Here is a 22179-nt window from a genome sequence, read left to right as displayed (position 1 = left end):
CTCCCATTACATACTGTTTGTGGAGAGCGTTCGGCTAACGTATCCTTTGAGACCTCCTCAGACTTCCCCTCAGCGTACCGCTGCTCTTACAGCATTTCTCCTCGTGACTCACCTAACCCTCCCTCGATAAAAATTAAACCCACTGCTGCTTCTTGCAGCCTTCTTGGACATAGAAAAAAGAAGGTGTTTGTCTTTTGCAGAAATTTTTTCTTAAAGGAGACAATCAAATGTCCCTTCACCCTGTCTACTCTGAAGAACTCCAAAACACACAAGAGAAACGAAGAAAATCCCAATTGGGAACTATTGTCATCCTTATTATTAAACGTTAGCTCTTATCATGTTATATACTAAAAAAAAATAGGAAAAAAAAAGTTATTTCCAGCAGCAGTGCTGAGTACCTGATAAACTCAGCGAGAAAAGTAGTATTGTTAGAGGCTGAATGATATACTTAAAGCATCCATGACCAAACCAAATACACAGATGCTATCGAACAAGCAGTTCTCCTAACTCTGCCGATCAGCAAAGCCTCAAAAAGTTACAACGTAGGCATTTGGCATATAGTGATGGTTTTATTTCATCTCTGCAAAACTGTGTCATAGAATCATTTTGGTTGGAAAGGACCTTTAAGATCATTGAGTCCAACCGTTAACCCAGCACTGCCAAGCCCACCACTAAACCATGTCCCCAGGCACCACATCTACTCGTCTTTTAAATACCTCCAAGGGATGGTGACTCCACCACTTCCGTGGACAGCCTGTTCCACTGCTTGATAACCCTTTCAGGGAAGAAATTTTTCCTGATATCTAATCTAAACCTCCCCTGGTGCAACTTGAGACCATTTCCTCTTGTCTTATCGTTTGTTACTTGGGAGAAGTGACTAACACCCCCCTCACTAATACCTCCTTTCAGGTACTTGTAGAGAGTGATAAGGTCTCCCCTGAGCCTCCTTTTCTCCAGGCTAAACAACCCCACTTCCCTCAGATGCTCCTCTTAAGACTTGTGCTCTAGACCCTTCACCAGCTTCATTGCCCTTCTTTGAAAACATGAAAATTTTATTAAGAGAAAGAATAAAGACAGATACTTCCTATATTCAAGTTATTAAGATGGATCAGATTTTATTAATTTATTAGCAAGAACGAGCAGGATCAGAGGATGGACCTAAGTGTTCCTTCTTTCATGTTAAAGTGCCACTTAAATGCGTGAAGGGAAAGCAAAGGAAACTCCTAAGGAGCATGCCTGCACCGTACAGAGAGCAGTGCTGGGAACCCGAAGCTGGAGCAGGACCCAGCTGTTCCACAGTGCAATGCAGAGCCGTGAACATGAAGCTGCAGCTGTGCTTACTCATGACACCAGCTCCTAAGGGACACGGCTACGACATGCCAACATACATCCTTATTGATGTCCACCCTGATCCCTCCACTTGAGATAGCAGCGCACTGCTTCTCTGTCTGCTCCCAGAAAGCCTGAGTTATTACCATTGCTCTCCATGGCACGATGCAGATGTGTCCCATATCTGCTGAAAATCATCTACTGCTCTACTTTCAGACTACAGATCTTGTTTAACAGGTGCTTTTCTTCCAAGGTTGATCAGTCGAACTAGTGTCTCTCCCATACCAATTTCTGATTTGAGTACTGCCTTGGTTTTTGCAATCCCTCTTTGTACTGTGTCAGATTAAAATCTAAATCACAGCGATGACAAGGAACATTGACACTATAAACAGACAACGCTTTAAATAAAATTGTGATCAAAGCATCAAGTAGCCTAATAAAACCCAGGTGGCTCTAGCTTATCATATGCCATACTCATTACTTCAAGTGGCCCATTTAATAGATTTCCAAGTGACAACAAAAGAAGGTTTGTTGCCAGTTCTTTCACTTCTGGCTCTCCTTACGTATCTGGTGCCTTTTGATAAGGAGGTCTAATTTAAAAAAAAAAAAAAAAAGTTAAAAAATACTTATTGTAAGTCAGGCTTTTTGCCACAGTTGGCAAAACTGCAGAAACCAACGTGGTTCTGTATTATTCACTATCTACATAAAGCTTAGCTAATTATAAAGGAGATACCAGAATTACTCATGTTTGCCATAGTTTTCTGTGGGCCGATGTGTTTGTCCTGGGAAGTCCAAAAAATTTAATGGCAACTTTAAGAGACTTAACCTGCAAGTTTCAATTAAAAACATAGTCAATATTTTTAACTACTTTTGAAAGTCTTTACCTTTAAAACGAGTATAAGCTCTAACAGCAAGCAGGCAAAAAAAAAAGATGATTTGACATTTATTCTTCATTTTAACTTTGTGCTTTATGCATCCAAATACATCAATTAATTTTTAATTTGAAACATCATTATAAGAAAAGTGGCTTGGAAGATTCAGTCAAACATCACAGAATGGAACACTGTGAATAACAGGAACTCGTTTTCAAATGTCATTTTTAAAAGTAAAACCAAGAGCTCAAACTTCTACATTTGAGGACGGAGGGTTTTTTTGTTTTTAATTCTACACCACTGCATCAAAGTAGAATTTTACAAGGAACTCTGTCATCCCTTACCCTGCCATTCATTATTTTAGTGTCTTGCTTTCCTCCCCTACAAGCACATTTTAATTTCTGACCCACTATTTCAATTCCTTTTCAAACAAAAGGGTGGATAAAATTTCTGCAAGGAAGTCTAACACTTTTAAAATGCTATGGCATTTAGCCTTCCAAACCCCCGTTTGCCTTTCAGTTATAACTGAAATTTCAGTTTCCAAATTAGTCAGGTAGAGATGCCAATATTCCACTGAAAGCCATCAAGACCTGGACACCTAAACTCCTATGCCGTTTCTAAAATGTTTGAGCAAGTATGTGTTTGTACCGTGTTTCGGACACCCGGAGCCAGCTGATGCCTCTGGGCACGAGCACAGTAAAGTACAAATCACGTTGCGCTTCACAGTTTGAAAGCTAAACAGCTTTCAGGATGGGAGCACTAACCTTGTTCCAATTTACATCTAAACATCTCTTATTCCCACTCCTCACTCCACCTCCTCAGCATTCCTCTTACCTTCAGCACTTGGTGCCTATTGGAAACCATCTCTATATGCCTCCAATTCTACTTTCTTAAATTGATCAATCCCAAACCGATCCTCAACTGTCTTTTCATCTAGTCTTCCATCAGTAACACACCACCCAATGATTTTTGACACTGTACTATTCTAACAAGCACATGGCCAAAAGACCAAAAAAAAAGAGATATACTTCCAGGGAGATACTTCATTCCTATTTTTTTGGTTTGAAATTATTCTTCCTATTCCTCAGGAGAATTGCCATGTTTCTGAATACTTGGTGCCATCACCTTCTCTTTCTTGTACATGATGGGAGCTATATAACTAGAGAGCAACACATCAAGTCTAGAAAATCATCCTCAGTAGAATAATAAAAAAAAAAATCCTGCCCTTGTAGTTTTAGTTACTCCTTGTAGGACTCGGGAATATGTTTTTCAACTAGACGACCCACTTGGCTCAGGGGACAAAGACCTTCAGAATTTCCAGAGTTAAAGACCTCCATTTTTAAGAGTGCTTGTTGTTCCACCGCGTGAGAAAGGCTTTCGAGCCTCAGTGTGTACCAGGAGTGGCACCCAGTGTTCAAACTGCATCCTTACAACAGCGTCTTCAGTTCCCTTCTCCGTTTCTCCCCAGGCTGCAGCCACAGAAAATCAGCAGCTTTATGCTTAAACTGTACATTTCATAAAGTATACTTTAAGTAAAGCAGTTTACATAAAGCTTTTGCCAAACTGTTTTAATCAACAGTGCATAGATGAATCAAATTTTCAGCTATTTAATGTGGGGAACAACTATGAAGTTTGATAAAAAATCTTCAATTAAGCCATACAGCTACAGATTTAAACTCTGAATGAAATCAACATTTGCGTAGACTATGGTCTTTCAACTGTACTCAGTGACTGACTTAACAGCCACAAGCTGATTTATTCCTGATCATTGGTATTGCTTTAATAGCCCAAACCAATTTTCCTAAACACGCTTTGTTAGAGCGGAACTAAAAATCACTTAAAGAATTAGGAAAAAAACCAACTCTCTTCCTGTTTTGCAGCGTTGCGGGATTTTAAAGATCATCTATTGTGCTTGGCCAAGACAACTGAGTAAAAATGAGAATAACAAATCTAGCAAATAAAGTCCTTTTGTTTCCTCCCAAAATTGATCAGAGGGATAAGACTTGGGTTTAAACAAGATTCAACACCTGGAGTAAGCTATAAAGAAAGCTTCCCCCAACATGCTGCAAAAGCTACAATTTCTGTGTTTTGTTTCTTTCATTATCACAAATGGTTCAGAGTTGCATAAAAACTGGCTTAAGATAAAACAATGATTAGAACAATTATCCAAAAGCATTCAACAGCTATTACTCTGTCGGTAGGTAAGAACACAGTATGAAGCAATACAAACTGCTACAGAAAAAAAAACACAAACCAAAACCAAACAAACACCCCCCCCCCCCCAAAAAAAAAAAAAACACAAAACAAAAAAAAACGAACCAAAACAAAACCCCAAACGAATGTGCAAGGGGGTTTGTGGAACCTATTTCCATCTACATATGGAAGTCAAATTGCAAATACCCCTTTCAGTAATTTTGCCAGATTTCAGCTGGTCAGTTTTCCTATTTCATTAATATCAAAACCTAAAACCCACCATAACCTCCCTCCCCTCAAACAATGAAGCCAAGTGCTGCCCATCTTATTATCTGCCTCGCATGAGCTAGTTTGAGGAACATTACATGCACCTCTTCAGGAGTCAAACGCCTTACAGCTAAGTGAAATTCTGACTTCATGAGAACGTAAAAGATTAGATCTCAGTTATACTGCAAATGTCTCTGAACCAGCTTTTCCTTCTAAACCAAAGGCACAAAACTGGATCAATTTTACAGTTTATCAAGAACTCTAAAATCCTGACGTTCAGTGTCTGTAGTGCCTCCCGAACTTACCCATCTAATTTCTCTGCTGCATAAATACATGCTATAAAAGCTCCAAGATATACCATGCGGATTAGGTTTATATATATAAAAATATATATACACATGTATAAATATATATATTTTATATATATATTCACACACGCTCATATACACACACATATATTGTATAGCACTGTTCAAATCTTGTTGAATTATTTCCCCGTTAAGATTTATTTTGTTTCAACGAGACTTCCACTTGCAAAAACATGCACACATTGCACAGCAAATATATCTCTGTTAGGTGCCTAATATGGCCAGGGAAACCATTTTGATTATTCTGTGTCTGCTTATGCATTGTCCTACAAAACAATGAGATAGAACAGCAAGAAATTAGCAATTAAGAGAGTCTGAATGCACATCAGGAATCACTAAAATCCACACTAGCCAAGTCAGGAACAATACGACTGATGAATAGGCCATATTATATTAGGATTGTTAGCAAGTGTTAAAAAATTATCCTTAGCAGATGTCCCTTATGACCTAAATATATCGCACAAAGAACATGCCCATCTTGTTTTCTAAAAAAGTTTTAAGAAATCTTTCCATTTCTATTATTGACTAAAACTCCACAATGCTGCATGTTGGCTATAAATATGTGCATCAAGGATTCATCACGCTAAACCTACAGAAACGTATGAGTATTTTACTGAAGAGTAAACAATCTATTTTAATGTGTATTTTTCTACTGCATGAATTTACGCTGAACTGAAGCATGTAATACAATAAAAGAAATCAAACTGTATTCAGCAAACAGTGAAACAAAAGACAAGTTGCATACTACAGCAACTTCTCGACCAACACACCACAAACCAAAATACAGTAAATGTCTTGAAGTGAGATGAGTGAGAACAACGTATCTGCAACAAATACATTTTGTAGATACAGGTGATAAGGAGTTATATAAATTTAACCTCTATACACTATTACATGTGCAGCTATGCACACCCTGCTCATTTTCAGCAGAGCTTTAAAGAAGTTTTCCTTTCCTTAAATTTTGCCGTTATTAAGATTCTACACACTGGCTCACCAGACTACACAAAAATGCAAGATTTGCTCGGTTTGAGCCTTTTCAGTTTCTCCATATATTTTTGACTGCGTCACTGGATTTAACAACATATATTAATCATAAATAAATAATGCCACAATATAAATCTAAACTTAAACTCTACTAAGGATTTTTCTCTTTTCTATCAAAGACTAGTATTTCTCTAGAAAATCTTTTAAGTTTCATAATCTTTGTGAATCAATTTCTTATCCCTTCAACTCCACTGCTGCAGTAGGTTTCCTGTTAGGAAAAGGATTTCAAGTCTGTTCCTCAAGTATTCAATTCAATATTCAGTACTGAACCTTGCTCCAGTAACATGTCTCTGTCTTTCCATCAATGAAATAAATAAAAATGCTATAAACAAAAAAGTAATGACTTGGGTTTAATGTGTTCAATACCTTGAGTATGTATAATTTTCTTCTACAAGAGAAAAATGCTACACAATTTTTCCAGATTATGCAGTTGAGAAATACATAAAGCATTATGGAGCAAGAAACAAGACCCAAAAAGATTTCTCTTAATTTCCTACTACTTATTTCAATCAGTTTCTATTATTTTTCATCCAGATGTATTGATTTGAATTGTTGTTCAATAGAACTATAGTCATTTCCTTCATTTGGGCTCTCAGAATAAAATATTAGCAGGTGGGGTTGTTCATTTTGCCGTGCTTTTCTTCAGCTCCCTCAGGTTTATTGCAGCATTCTTCAGGGAAGGAAATGGCTAAATACTTGCATTAGCAAAAAAGGAAAGGAGGGGGAATGGAAAGTGGTAATAAGAAGGTGTTAAAAGAGCACTCTCTTCCTCTTGGTCCAGTCACACTGGGAGAAGTGTTACCAAAAGAATAAATGAGCACAGAGTCAAAATATCTGGCCAAAGCTACGGGGGTACACAGGGACCACGAACAATCAGTCTCTTAAGAAAGAACATGCTACAGACCAAAACAAAACACACAGAAAGCACAGAGTGCTGCACTGGGTAGCCCAATGAAAATGTCCATTCCTGTAGCACGTTGTCTAAGACTGAAGACTCACAATCAAGGATGAAGTAGTAAAAAGTTTTTACCAGAATTGACACCACTGTCTTTACACTGTCTGGGCTTCCTTCTGGAGGAAGATCTACTTCCTCCAAGCACAGAGGCAGCCTAAAGCTTCTACTTTTCTAACCTCTAGGCACCCAAGAAGGCACCTACCTCAGATGAATCCAGAATCTACCAGGATGTCTATTATATGTTTTAGCAACTGCCTGAAAAAACCTCTCTTTCCTTAAAATGCAAATGGTTATATCCAGACTTTTTTCCTGAGTTGTGGTACAGTAAAATTCAAATGCTCAGTAAATGATAGTACATCGGGGGGGGGGGGAACGCAGCAAGTTTCACCTTTGCCATAGGTTCACAGCAACACAGTTTCATAAACTAATCTTTAGTAAAGCAGCTAAAAGAATTGCTTGAGAGTCTTGCTTTTAATAGGAACCAGCACATTAGATATTGTTTATCATAATATTTCCACAAGTTAATGATAAAATATAAACACGAGGTCATTTGCATCTGTGTGATTTAAAGTATGGGGGAATATAAAATATTTTCATATTTCAGCATTCTTGCATATTCCCAAAACTGAACAAATAATATATTAATTGAAACTGTAAAAATCAGATAACCTTCAGATTCTTTGTAACTCATCAAAAATTGTTTTAAAAACTTTTGAGTACTCAGGGTAAATAACCTGTACATTTTCCCTCCCCTAATAAGCAATAAGCATAAGGCTTAATGTTTTCAAATTACTATCACAAACTATAACATAGTCATAAAATTAACAGATTGATGTCTGAAATCAAAGAACAGATATTAAACATCTGAATATTCTTTTATTATTTAATTGGTTATCCTCTTCTGCGCACTTTAATGTCTTTAGTCAGAGTTGAGCTGATTATATTAGCAAGAAAAATCAAATTCAGAATAGCTCACTTGTAATATTTTACCTAAATTGCAGAAAATAAAAAAAGAAATTGGGCTTTCATATTGCTGATTACATAAAAATTAATGAGTTCCTGCAAGTGTTACAAAACTATATGAAATATCCATAGAGCAAACTAAATAATCGCATATCATGATTATAAAGAAAACAGTTAAGATGACAGATCAGAAACTGTGAAGTAAAAATCTCCTGGCTTCAAGTTCAAAACTTGCATATAGTGAAATGGTTGAATGCAAAACCAAGCTGGATACAGTCTCCCAGCTTGTTCTAATGCTGCTAAAAGATAGTTACATACAGCAAACTACCTATCATTTAAAATAGCTGCTTCTCTAACTTCATTTTTAGGATTACTAAATGATTATTCTTAAGCATAATTTTCAGTCAAATTCAGTATGAAAGTTTACTAGATATGTTAATATCCATTGCAATTGTGGATTATTAAAAAAAAAAAAAATCAAACAAACTATGATTGAATTTTTCAGAATCTAGGCAGCCACAAGGTTTTTATGTTTAAAATTACTCAAGGAAAAATGCCATGAACTATGTTTTCTTAAAAAAAAAGATAAAAGACAGTACAACATTTCTGCATTTAAAAGCAAATTACACTAACTTCCTTTGCAGCAAAATCTTAATAGAACTGGATTTAAATAAAACTTTAATATGCCTGGTGCTTTAAAGAGCAAAAATATTTCTCTTTTTTGATTCAAAATTAGATGTTGAACAAAAGGATTTACCTACCACCTTAAAGCCTTGCCTCTACAGTAAAAATCAACTTGAAAATCCAGAAATGCAATAAACAAAGCATTTCAGGCATTTCATGCAATACTATCAGAAAAGGAATAGTTTATATGCAGCTTTTAAGTCTACACAGTCCAGCAGTATAAACCTACTTAAATAAGCTGTCTAAGAAGATCCATCACAAGTGCTACCTCCTCTTTCTCAGTTACATGTGGCAGAATTGATAAGTGAAGAAGGGAACCTGCAAAGCAAGGAAGCTTCTGTTCTGCTTTTAGGATACGTATATACACACACAAGTCTCCGAATCAAATTCTACCAATCTATGTAGTTCCTGAGAACACACAGCACATTTAGGCTGATTTAAGAAACACAAAAGCATTGAGTCAGTAGAGCTGTATTTAATTCGGTGCACTTTGCAACATATTTTTCGGAATTCATTTGTATAAAAGATTATATGAACCTTATCAGATGAAAATAATTTTTATCCCTCCTGCGTGTGCAAGCCCCAGGTTTCCTGGCTGAGGAAGCAGCCCAGGCTGGAGGCCTGTGCGCTGGGTACGAGTGCCCTCTAACGGGGCTTCACCCTGCCTTCCATCCACCGCCTGATTTAAAAGAGCTTAAAAATCGAGATGAGGATACATACACGTACTTTTCACATTCCTCTGTTGCATTTAAGATCATGAAAAGCACTTTTTCTTAGGACTTTGTATTACAAAAACATACTCTGGGGTACATTCCTTTATCTGATATAGACAAGTCCACGTATCTGCATGCACAGGGCACTTCAGACTGTGCCCTGAAAAGCAGCCTTCTGTCTGAATTTCTTCTTCTTTGCCCAATAAAGACAAGAGCCTCCAGCAGAGACAAGTCTGCACAGTATGAAAACTTACGCAGAACATTTAACATGCTGCATGCCTGCTCCTCTGCTGAACCATTACAATTTTTCAAACAACGTCACTATTAGTTTCTTTTTAGGAAAAGATTCAAGAACTCACACTAGTGGCAGGCAAAGTACAAAATAATTCAGGTGTGATTAGCAGCTTTATTAAAGAACCTTGATTATGTGATACAACTTAATACATGACAATTAAGCACACCTAATAACCAACCTCTCTGTCAATCAGTATATTCCAGTATCAGTTCTGGCAACCCACAAAAAAAAAAAAAAAAAAAAAAAAAAAAAAAAAAAGGAAGACTAAATGAGACTGTTTTGCATGTTTAACAACTGACCATCCACCCTCTGTCATAATCATCTGAATTCCTTATATAAATTAATCCTTACCAAGTCTAAACGCTATTTCATGAATTTTTTACACCCAAATGATAAAGGAAAAAATCCAACTTAAAATTCAATATCATTTTTACAAACAGCACAAAGTGAAACTTCATAAATGCACGCACAAACCTGATGGGTTTTTGCCAGCACTTACTAATTGAAAAGTCAACATTTACACAGTATAGCTTTCCTCCTAAATTACTATAGGAACTTATGAAAAACACAGCTGAGGAATTCAGATATATGGAGTACAACTGGAACCACAACCAAGGCTGAGATTTAGGAGCTTTTAGGTAATCTGTTCCTATCCTTAGTAAAATAAAATTTAATTTTCATGTAACTGTATTTCTGCATTTCATAATTTTCGTACAATAAAAGACAATACACATGACCTTCTCCATTTTTGCCAGCTGTTATACCTAAAGGGAATAAACCTAAAAAAAAAAAAAAAACAGAAAAAAATTTGTCACCTAAAATTGCGTCTGCCTATTCAGAGCAGAGTTACAGCATACTCAAGTTCTGTCCTGCAAAAGTAAAAGAGAAATAAAAGATACGCCTAGAGTGATAAACCTTTGAGTTATAATACTAGCAGATTTAAAATGGGAATAACTGGAAGTTGTTTTCACAAGAAAATCTGACAAAATTTAGCCTTGACAGAAGCCTTTACAGAAGGGAGATGAATCATCACAGCCAGGGGGCTGTGATTTAACGACATCGGGACTTTACAGCAATATTAGCAAAAGAAATCAACCTTCAGAGAGTCCATTTGGTCCCTACAGGTATATACATACTGTCTGGGAGATTCTGGTTTGACTATATAGGGGTTTCAAACACCTTAGGGGTTCATACTACCTCTCCAGTTGTACTCACAAGGCTGTTTGTGGAGCTACATTATTAACTTAACAAAAGGAAAAAATATAACTCTAGAAGACAGTAGCCTTTTTTATTAAGATGCTTTTAAAAAGCCAAAACAGTCCACCAAGCACCATCACACCTACGCACTGGGACACAGTACGCTGGAAAGCATGAGAACTCATGTGACTTTGGTCTTGAAGCCTCTTTAACATCAAACCGGTGTAGCAGATCACAGGCTTCACTTCAAGAAATGCAACCTCAAGAACAAGTCTTCCAATAAAACAGGAGGGGCCTTAACACAGCCAACACTCACTTCATTCTCCCTGCAGTAGGTAACAGTTCAAAAGCACACATTCAGTTCATTGCTTTATCTTAAATTAACTTTTCTGAGCATGTTCCTTTCAGCTACCCGAAGCCCTCTGCTTCTGCAAGGATCACATATATCACAGGTCACTGTACTGGCAGCACTGGAGGTAAGGCTCAGCAGTATGAAGTGCTGCTACCCATGGCCGATTAAAACCCTGAAAAAGTACTAGATAGGAGCTATGACATGTTTCTCCATATGCAACTGCATTCATTTGAGGCTACATAGCAGCCTCAAACAAAGAAAACGGTGAGTGCTCCTGTGGAAATGTTGCACTACGTTATTTCTAGTTGCTACTGACTGATGATACAACTAAACACAACCTACAGCGCAGAAAAATACAGGTGTTAGAATCTTTAATCATCTAGATACTTCTAACCTGAAAACTTAAAACCAAAATTAACCTTCTCAGGTAAGAAAGTTAAAATCATGCTTGGGGGGGTGTGAGGAAAAGGTGGCATCACCTTTTCATCTGCAGCATTTCAGAGGGAATCTAATGAAAACTCTGCATAGTTATAAAAGAAGAAAAAGTTACAACCTTCTAGAACTTATTTTGGTGCATAATTAAACTGTCTCAAAGTTTCTTTTGGCACAATTACCACAGCACTTAATTTATTATCTCAGCTTTGTAAGTAAGGTACTAAAATATATCAGGCTGAAATGAAATCTGTTTCAAAATACTTTATCAAAATAATGTCTCACAAGATCTATAATGAATTACAAGATGTATACTACATTTTTAACTGTTGCTCTCCATGACCGGAATACAAATTTCCTTTAAACAGGGAGAAGAGCTACTCAATGAATAGCACTGAATATAAAAAGAATGAAGTGCAAAGAATTGAACTTATGTCACCCAGAGACATGATTTACAGTCAAGAATAATAATTTATTTCTTAGGATGAAAACAGACCTCACGCATTACACCTTTTCTGTAAACCTTAACTGAAAGAAAGCTAAACTATGCTCAGACAAAAGCTTGGAAGTGCCCTAAAGTGAAAATAATTCTCAGAAAACTAGAGCAGAAATCTGCTTTTCCCCAGACAAGAACTGAACCCATCAGGTGGAGAATTGGGGAGAAGGGGGAGCACAGGAATAGGGGTTGTACGTGTAGATAACTTAAAGTATCTTCTTAAAATTAAAGAGCTGTGTTTTGAGAAATAAATTCAATACCTACGAGGATTTAAGTGCACTAGCAATAAGGGAACACAGTTATCTGAAAAGTAAATGCCTGACCAAAAGTTCAGAGTGCAGCCCCAAAATACCAAGCACTCGTGCTGAAGCATCTTTTGCTGAAGACTCAACAGCGCACCCCTGTTCTGCAATTTTCCTCCATTAGCTCACACATCATCAACCAAACTTCACCTACAGACTTCTAACAGAGAGCTGGGTTGAACCCTCCTACCCCCTCCAAAATCTTGTGCTGCAGGCAGCAGGCCAACCTAAGTGTTTAAGACTTCCCTGACAGGAAAATCTTACAAAAAAATTACACTTTGTAAAAAAGAATTGTAGGAAGACAACACTGCAGGAGAAATTTTCTAAGATGAAAACCACCTGTGGATTCATAAATGGTAGACAATCCTCCCAGATTTGTAGTAAGAATTACTCAAAGCCAAAAAAAACCCTCTCATGTTTTCTATAGTTTCTAGAAATAGTCCAATTCAAACTGCACTAAAAAATGTTCTTGCACTAAAAGAACAAGTTTGGGTATTTTTTTTAATCAAAAATTTTATCTTTGAAGGAATTTTGTTGCAGCAAATACTCAAAACTTAATCTCAGGCATTAGCAGCAAGAGACAAAATGGCACCATAACAAAAGGATATCTAAGAGTATCTGAAGAAATGGTTGTTGCTAACAAGGTAGAAATACATCTTTATCAAACTGATTCTTAAATGTCATGCATACCTATTTCAAGTTCAAATCAAGGATATTTTCCTAGCACCCTCAAAAATGTGTTTTATATTAATTTGCTCAGTTTAAAAAAGAAAAACATTAGCTTAAGCGGCTCTTTCCAACAGTTTGTTTGCTCAAATATCACCCTCCTGTACATAAGCTTAATTCTTTTAACAACGATCACCTCGAGACCACAAGGCAAATGAGTATTTTTCAGGTGACCTGTTCCTAGAGCTCCTGCAAAAAGATATAGAAGAAACGATTTTTTGGGTGTATTCGTTCAATTCTCAGCATAGCAGATTAGGAGTTTGCCAACAGATAACCACACCATGGTTGCTCCCTGTTTCGTCCCCTCAGGAGGAGGACAGCTGGGGTAGTGTGGGCCCTCAGCCAGTGTAACAGTCCCTGCATGAATATAAGATCAAGTATGACCGGAGTCCTCTAATAAATGCTTTCTGCGGGCCCAGAAACTTGGAATCTCAGTAGGATTGTTCCTATTCCAGAATCTTAGACAAGGAAGGGGGAATAAAAAATAAAAATATACACTAAGCAAGAAGAAAAGACAATACAAGGTTATTCTGACCAAAGAGAACAACATTAAGTATCATTCTGGGTGATGGAGGCACTGAAGTGCCAAGTCCTTATACTTTCCTTCTGTATCTCTGGGCCTGAATTTGTGCAAACATATAAAGCCAGTTATGACACTGATGTAACATACAAGTCTTGGGGGGTGGGAGGTGCCTTGTTTGGTTTGGTTTTTAACATTCTGAATTTTAAGGTTCTGGCATATAACAACAGATTTCTCTGCTGGAGTATCTGTGTCTAAAAGAAAAAAAGAATCTTTTGAAAATCTGGCAGGATGCTTGCATAGGGAAACATAGCTCCAGGGAAAACAAACAAGGAGTATTTATAAAACATTATTGGTTTTCACATTGGCAAGACAGAAGACAACTATATAGAGCCTAAAAAGGTACCTAATGCTCAGCTGGCAACCTCGAGCCATTTTGTTTGGGTTTTCATCTTCCCTAGCCTCTACCACATAGGTCAAAGGGCTGAACAGATCCTAAGTAAAGGCAATGCAGAATGAAGACAAGCACTCTGCGTTTCCTGAATGGTTCAGTCTATCTAACTGTATCACTGAGAAGTATACAGAGAGAACCTCTCTGTGACCCACACAGTAGAGGCTAGGGAAGATGAAAACCAACAGAAAATGGCTCTTGAGGTTGGCAAATAGGGTTCAGCACAGCAAGCTCCTCTGACCTGGCTGCAGATTCCCTGTTACTGCTAGAGGCATGCATCAGCGTCACTGTGATAGTTACACCTTCCACTCTGGCTAGAGTCTGCTCTTCTTTCTGTGCCTGCAGCACAGGAACAGAAGGTTTACAAGGCATCCAGGTGAGGGAAGCTCCACAAGCATTGCCTTTTGCACCTTACTTAATGCCAGGATTATTGCCTACTTGCTAAAAACGGAAAAAGAAAGACTGGTAACAAGAGTCACTTTCTTGGAATGAAGTTTCGCCCAAGCAGAAACAGTTGAACTTTGTGATACGAGATCAAAGGCTTACAGCTTCAGCACAGCAGTCATCATATGGTGAGATGAATCCATGTTGGAAACTAAGAAATTTATTTCACTCCTTGCTTGCCTATCAGCTACATGGAAACAATTCAGCCATTTTCTACAGGAAAAACTGAAGCATGGGCTCCAATTAAAAATTTAGATTACTCCAGTCCTTTGAAGAACTCCAGAAGAGAAGGAATCTTTAAAACGTCTTTTTGGCTTTAATAAAATATAGTTCTGACTCAAGCACCAAATTAACAAACGAAAATTAAGATTCCCTTGTGTCTTGCTTTATTTTTTTTCATATAGCAAATTGTATAATTCCACAACAGAGCATTAAACAGCTAAGAAACCTTACCAAGTTGCAAAGAATTCTTAAAATCATGTTTTAAAGGCAGAGTCTAAGATTCTTTTGTAGTAAAATAAAATATAAATGTAATAATACCTAACCTCATTATAAGCAAGAAAAAGCAGTTTATACTTTAAGTAATCTCGCTCATACTGAATTATCAAAATTATATAGAACAGAGCTTCCAACCACAACTACTTTGACTATATTGCCTCTTTAGTTACTCTTGAAGTTAAACTGTCTCTCTTTAAGCCCTAACAAAGAAGCGTTTCTACTGGTATCATTAAATACACACACACGCATATATACATCACCAAGATCAGAACTATAAGCCTTTTGAGTTTACTTTATAAATTTTATACCATTCTGTGTCAAGCCAATTATAGAGACTTACAGTGGCAATAACAAAACATTTCTTGGACCAGCAAGGAAACACCAAGACAGACAGAAACCACTGATGCTACTTCTAGCTTACTTGGAAAAGCAAAAATATCACCCAGATTTCAAGTTGACCAGTGCCTCTTAAACTTAAAAAGCTCTGCTCTCCAGGATTTCAAGGAGTACTTAACACATACAAATAAATCCACAGAGAGGCCTGGCTACATACATGTACTTGTATATATACATACGCATATACACACACAGCCATTTTCATAAAAAGCTTTAAAGTCTATAGGAATTATAGACTAGAAACTTCTGTAACTTCCTGTGTGGATAGTCTTACTCTAAAATAAGTGTATCCTTATAATACAGGATTTATCCCTACAACTTTCCTTACATAGACAAGATTTCAGTTGGATATGCAGGATGGCATTGTGAATAACCCATTGATACCTCAAGTCAAATATAAACACTCTCTGATCACATACAAGCTTCTCTTCACTGTGGAAAAAACAACATTCTTTTTTGCACATACGGATTTATTTTTTTTTACCTAAAGTTTTACAAAACTGTAACCATTACCTTCATCAAAGTCTGCGTCATCTTCTGTATGCTGAGGGAAAGGGAAGCAATTAGTGATTTCAAGTCTGTCATCCACCACAAGACCCAGCAGCACTCCCTGGACCACTTCATTCCCCTGTCCTTCTTCCTGGTAATGTTTAATGATCTTTAACACAACCTACAACACAAAGACAAGAAAACCATATTATGCAATGGGGTTTTTTGTGTCCTCAAGCTATATATTTGGAATTTTTAAATTGTTAAATTGAGTTACTGGCTTAAACACCAGCAATTTTAATACAGGTTGAAGAACTGGAGGCCATCCTAATACTACAGGAGAATAAAAAAGACCATTAAATGAATGGTCATAATGCAGTTTTAAACCAATTTTCTGAAACACCCTTCTATAATGAAACACTGATCTTTTTTACTTTACCTTTCTGCTGTAACTGTTAAAAGCTGTCTTGCAGGGGCAATAAGCTCCCTCCTGAGGGAAACATTGCACAAGAAACCATCAACACACCTTGAAAGTAACCGCAGAAACTGGTAGGGAATTTTTAAAAGGCACAAAATGCATCAAACTTCAGTTGCATTAACCTTCAAAATTACATCTCATTGCATTTTTACTTCAGATGATAATGCAATTTATATTTTTGGTAAACTATGTGTCATAGGATATTTAAGAATAATGAATGATTCATTCATTATGAATCAAACTCAAGTGGAAGAAGAGGGTGTACAGATCGTGGAAGGAGGGGCTGGCCACTTGGGAGGAATGTAAGTCTGTTGTCAGAGGATGTAGGGAGGCAACTAGGAAAGCTAAGGCCTCCTTGGAATTAAACCTTGCAAGAGAGGTCAAGGACAACAGAAAGGGCTTCTTCAAATACATTGCAGGTAAAGCCAACACTAGAGGCAATGTAGGCCCACTGATGAATGAGGTGGGGGTCCTGGACACAGAGGATAAAAAGAAGGCGGAGTTACTGAATGCCTTCTTTGCCTCTGTCTGTACTGTTGGAGGCTGTCCTGAGGAGCCCCGGACCCCTGAGGCCCCAGAAGAAGTCAGGATAGAGGAGGAATCTGTCTTGGTAGATGAGGGCTGGGTCAGGGACCAATTAAGCAACCTGGACGTCCATAAATCCATGGGCCCTGATGGGATGCACCCGCGGGTGCTGAGGGAGCTGGCGGAAGTCATTGCTAGGCCACTCTCCATCATCTTTGCTAAGTCGTGGGCAACGGGAGAGGTGCCTGAGGACTGGAGGAAAGCGAATGTCACTCCAGTCTTCAAAAAGGGCAAGAAGGAGGACCCGGGTAACTATAGACCGGTCAGCCTCACCTCCATCCCCGGAAAGGTGATGGAACAACTTGTCCTTGGTGCTGTCTCTAGGCACATCAAGGATAGGGGGATCATTAGGGGCACTCAGCATGGCTTCACCAAGGGGAAGTCATGCTCAACCAACTTGATAGCCTTTTATGAGGATGTAACCCAGTGGATAGATGATGGTAAAGCTGTGGATGTGGTCTATCTTGATTTCAGTAACGCGTTTGACACGGTCTCCCACAGCATCCTTGCAGCTAAACTGGGGAAGTGTGGTCTGGATGATCGGGTAGTGAGGTGGATTGTGAACTGGCTGAAGGAAAGAAGCCAGAGAGTGGTGGTCAATGGGACAGAGTCCAGTTGGAGGTCTGTGTCTAGCGGAGTCCCGCAAGGGTCGGTTCTGGGACCAGTTCTATTCAATATATTCATTAATGACTTGGATGAGGGATTAGAGTGCACTGTCAGCAAGTTCGCTGATGACACAAAACTGGGAGGAGTGGCTGACACACCTGAAGACTGCGCAGCCATTCAGAGGGACCTGGACAGGCTGGAGAGTTGGGCGGGGAGAAATTTAATGAAATATAACAAGGGCAAGTGTAGAGTCCTGCATCTGGGCAAGAACAACCCCATGTACCAGTACAAGTTGGGGGCAGACCTGTTGGAGAGCAGCGTAGGGGAAAGGGACCTGGGGGTCCTAGTGGACAACAGGATGACCACGAGCCAGCAGTGTGCCCTTGTGGCCAAGAAGGCCAATGGCATCCTGGGGTGGATTAGAAGGGGTGTGGTCAGCAGGTCAAGAGAGGTTCTCCTCCCCCTCTACTCTGCCCTGGTGAGGCCGCATCTGGAATATTGTGTCCAGTTCTGGGCCCCTCAGTTCAAGAAGGACAGGGAACTGCTAGAGAGAGTCCAGCGCAGAGCCACGAAGATGATTAAGGGAGTGGAACATCTCCCTTATGAGGAGAGGCTGAGGGAGCTGGGTCTCTTTAGCTTGGAGAAGAGGAGACTGAGGGGTGACCTCATTAATGTTTTTAAATATGTAAAGGGCAAGTGTCATGAGGATGGAGCCAGGCTCTTCTCAGTGACATCCATTGACAGGACAAGGGGCAACGGGTGCAAGCTGGAACACAGGAGGTTCCACTTAAATATGAGGAAAAACTTCTTTACGGTAAGGGTGACTGAACACTGGAACAGGCTGCCCAGAGAGGTTGTGGAGTCTCCTTCTCTGGAGACATTCAAAGCCCGCCTGTACGCGTTCCTGTGTGATATGATCTAGGCAATCCTGCCCCGGCAGGGGGATTGGACTAGATGATCTTTCGAGGTCCCTTCCAATCCCTAACATTCTGTGATTCTGTGATTCTGTGTAATGATAAAAGAAAGAAAAAAAGGAGCACAAATTACTCATCGTATTTTTAATAATATAATTCTTACTTCCTTCTCTAAATCTGAGCTCTACAATGAATAATTCTCATGAGATGATACTGTAAATTGGAACAGCATGAACAAAACCACTCAAAAATAGTCAATAATTTGCTAGAAACGCTTTACACTTAAGTAAAATTTTATGCTTAACAACAAGAACCAGAACAAGGTAAGACACTAACCACAAATACAGAATGGAAAGAACTTATGCTTTGTCCAGCATAAGTGGGTTTTATTTCACTAGACCCTAATCCATCCAAGCAAAATACAACAGAAAATGTCTGACGACTATGTTGTCATTAAAGCAATACTACTTTAGTGTCTGTTGGCAAACAGGCTAGTCTAATGGATTTCAGCTCAACCACGCTGAGAACATGTTTTGTACAAATACTGGTATTTAGTGAACGTTCTACAGGGCTCGGTGAGGGGAGTTAAGCTCATATTTATACATCAGGAACATACATTTGTCCCTAGCTTTCTCCTTGGTTGTTTAGCAGAACTTTTATGTCACAACTTTAAAAATGCCGTTAATGAATTAAAACACCACAGTACAGGTTAAATGGAAAAAAGAAAGTGATTAGAAGAGAAATTCTTTACAAATACATTGCCGCCTTGGGGTAAAATGGGAAAACAAGAGCTTCATATACAGCCTGCTTGGGGTAGGTGGGGGGAGAATGGAATAAAAATACCTTTCTCCAACTAAGTTGGGATATAAGTATCAAACAGGACTAACCCACTGATTCTTTGTTTATTCACAATATCACCCACTTGTGCTTTCTCTTGCATCTAGATTCACTTGCATTGAAGCTTCTCAATCACAAGTAGTTAACACCATTTCCCCCAATACACATTCACATCTGTCCCTCAAGTCCTTTGAAGCCATACCTTTTTATCCAATTTGTTAAAACAGGTCTACAGAGCAGAGAGACAAAGAGATACTTTGGTTATATAAATCTCATTTCATGGGAAAACAGTAAGGAAATTAAGATCAGCGGGCAGTGAAGTAGAATTTAACAGTGCTGAAAGCAGTACATCAAACACCAGTTCGAGATCACCTGGATGCAGAAGATGGATGTCTTCTACCACAGAGACAGCATATAAATAATACTCAGCTTGCATTTAGTGTAAAGTTAAGGCTTATCATATATTTGCCATAAGCTCTGTCATCCACAGTCAAGGAATCCATAACTAACCGGTCAGATTATAGCACAGCCTGCTCTCTGCCTACTCTATGACTATTCTCAACATCTTTACAATCTTGCAAGCTTCATCTTTTCCAGTATTTTTCTCCTCATTTGTTCTTGAGTTTTCTATGCACACTGACTGTCCCTGTTACTGTGAATCCCATTTGCCTCCTTGATTCCATTTCAGGAGCATTTGTGATACGATTCCAATTTTATCCCAGCATTTCTGATGATAATTGCTCACAGAAAGCAGCAGCAAATGAAAAGAGCATGGGCTGTCAGAGAGTATCAATGATTTTTCAGGGAGATAAAACTAGCAGTTCAAAACTCTTAAACGCTAACCAAATACCCCAATACAAAATGAAGTTGTTACACAAGTCTGCCATTTTCAGTCTCTAGCCTGAAGACCACAGCAGATACTATCCAGGGAGATAGACACCCCAATTTAGGCCTACCTGCAAGCTTGTTTTCTAACAGAGTCTGAGAAAGGCAGCAGAGAAGGTCATGAACTCACTACTCTAAATTTCACACCCGTTAGCAAGCTGCAGCAGTTCAGGTTTATGACTACACTGGAAAATACATTAGCTACTGAAATCATTCCTAAAAAGATAAATGAACAAGTCTGAGAAATGCATCCAATGACAAAGGATTCTTGTTTTCATTTTGTTCTTTGTTCTGGAGAGTTTTATTTAGCGCATAAGACACAACTCTTTAGTACAGCAGGCTCTTAAACTTGGATTGAAAAACATGCCATCAAAATACTACCATGTGAGCAAGAGGCAAACATGCACTGGAACTTGTGTTTCAGTACTAAAACCAGACCTTCAAGTGTAAAGTAGGACTGTTTCTCTAGTGATAACAAGATCAGTTTCAAACATTAAAAATGTCGTTTCCATTTGTTTGCTAATCTAGATACAGCAGGAAGAGCTGATCACTATAAAATGACAATGCCATGGGATTTCCTGATTTGATTGTACAAATCAATACTTCATATTGAGTGAACACCACACACCCAAAAAAAATGAACACTAACTTGTATGTAGACATTTCCCAGAAAAAATGTTATGTTTATGAGGCATCAAATGAGAATCAGAATAGTTCTATTGGTCCGAAAACAAATGTAAGAAGTGTTAATATAAATAATGCAAGCAACACAACACACTGAGAAATATAAATCGATTTTTCCAAATGACACAGAAAAAAATATTCCAGAGAAATCTCCAAGAACACCAGTATAACCCATCTTCCATCCAGTGCTGATTCACTTTCCAAACACTATTTACAATTTCCATCCACCTATTCATCTACGAAGAGATGCTGCCTCTTTGTACAAACTATAATTGGTTTTAAATACTATCACAGCTTAAAGCAGGGCTGGCTAATAAGCGGATGGCAGATACTCTCTATTAACCCTTTAAAAAGAGAAAAGGGAGAGAACCTTATGGGTTGAAAAGTTAAAACAGTTTTAATAAAACAATAACAATGAAAAATAGTAAAATAACAATAATGGAAATAACTATATATAAACAAATCTATACAAAACCAAGACCGAGCTCCCCTGATGACAATCACATCACCATCGGCACTGCAGGGCAGGCTCCAGGAAGTGCCAGAGTCGACCCAGCGGCAGACGGGAATTGGATTCAGGAACACATGGATTGGGATGGAAGGCAGGGGAAAATGGACAGAACCCTCTTCAGACACTGGCCATAGAAGAAGAGACAGCGACCCTCGTGACCCCTCAGCTTTAAACCAAGAATGATGTGTATGGGATGGAATACTTCGTTGGTCAATTTTGGATCATCTGTCCTGTCCCCTTCTCTCTGGAGGTACAACTCTTCTACAGCCTTTCACTTGTGGACCATGAGGAATTTAGCAGTGACCTTGGTTTCTATAGGAATAAGTCTAAGCAAGAGCCTTTCTGCATAACATCCCTACCATCACCTTAGTAATAACTATAAACTTCAAGCGTTATCAATCTTAGAAGCAGACGCTGTCTGAAAAACACGTGGTTAGATTCAAAAAGTGCAGTTACTCGGAAGAAACTGAAAGGAAAATTGGTTCTGTCCTAGTCCAAACCAGGACAAATACCCTTAGACTCTTCACTGCTATACCATTGCTACGTGAAACTGACAGCAACCAAACCACATTTCAACTGTTACTGCTATTTAAGTAATGCAGCTCATCAACCAGGAAAGGCTATGTCCTCAGGTAGAAAATTTATCAAGTAATTTGACTTACTGTTTAAAAAAGAAAAAAAATCAGATTTCTA

The 22179-nt window shown here is 38.4% G+C and overlaps 1 protein-coding gene across 1 annotated transcript in view; it reads right to left on the bottom strand.

Moving 5' to 3' along the window:
• EIF3H (eukaryotic translation initiation factor 3 subunit H) overlaps positions 1-22179 on the bottom strand; it is a 99107-nt gene that overhangs the window by 53713 nt on the left and 23215 nt on the right. Inside the window, exon 2 of the mRNA XM_068396704.1 lies at positions 16011-16167. Coding sequence (XP_068252805.1) covers positions 16011-16167 — 157 coding nt within the window. The remainder of the gene's footprint in view (positions 1-16010; positions 16168-22179) is intronic.

The sequence above is a fragment of the Nyctibius grandis genome, chromosome 3 (genome assembly GCF_013368605.1).
Source record: "Nyctibius grandis isolate bNycGra1 chromosome 3, bNycGra1.pri, whole genome shotgun sequence".
Lineage (NCBI taxonomy): Eukaryota > Metazoa > Chordata > Aves > Nyctibiiformes > Nyctibiidae > Nyctibius > Nyctibius grandis.
This window is presented reverse-complemented; position numbering and strand designations above follow the sequence as displayed.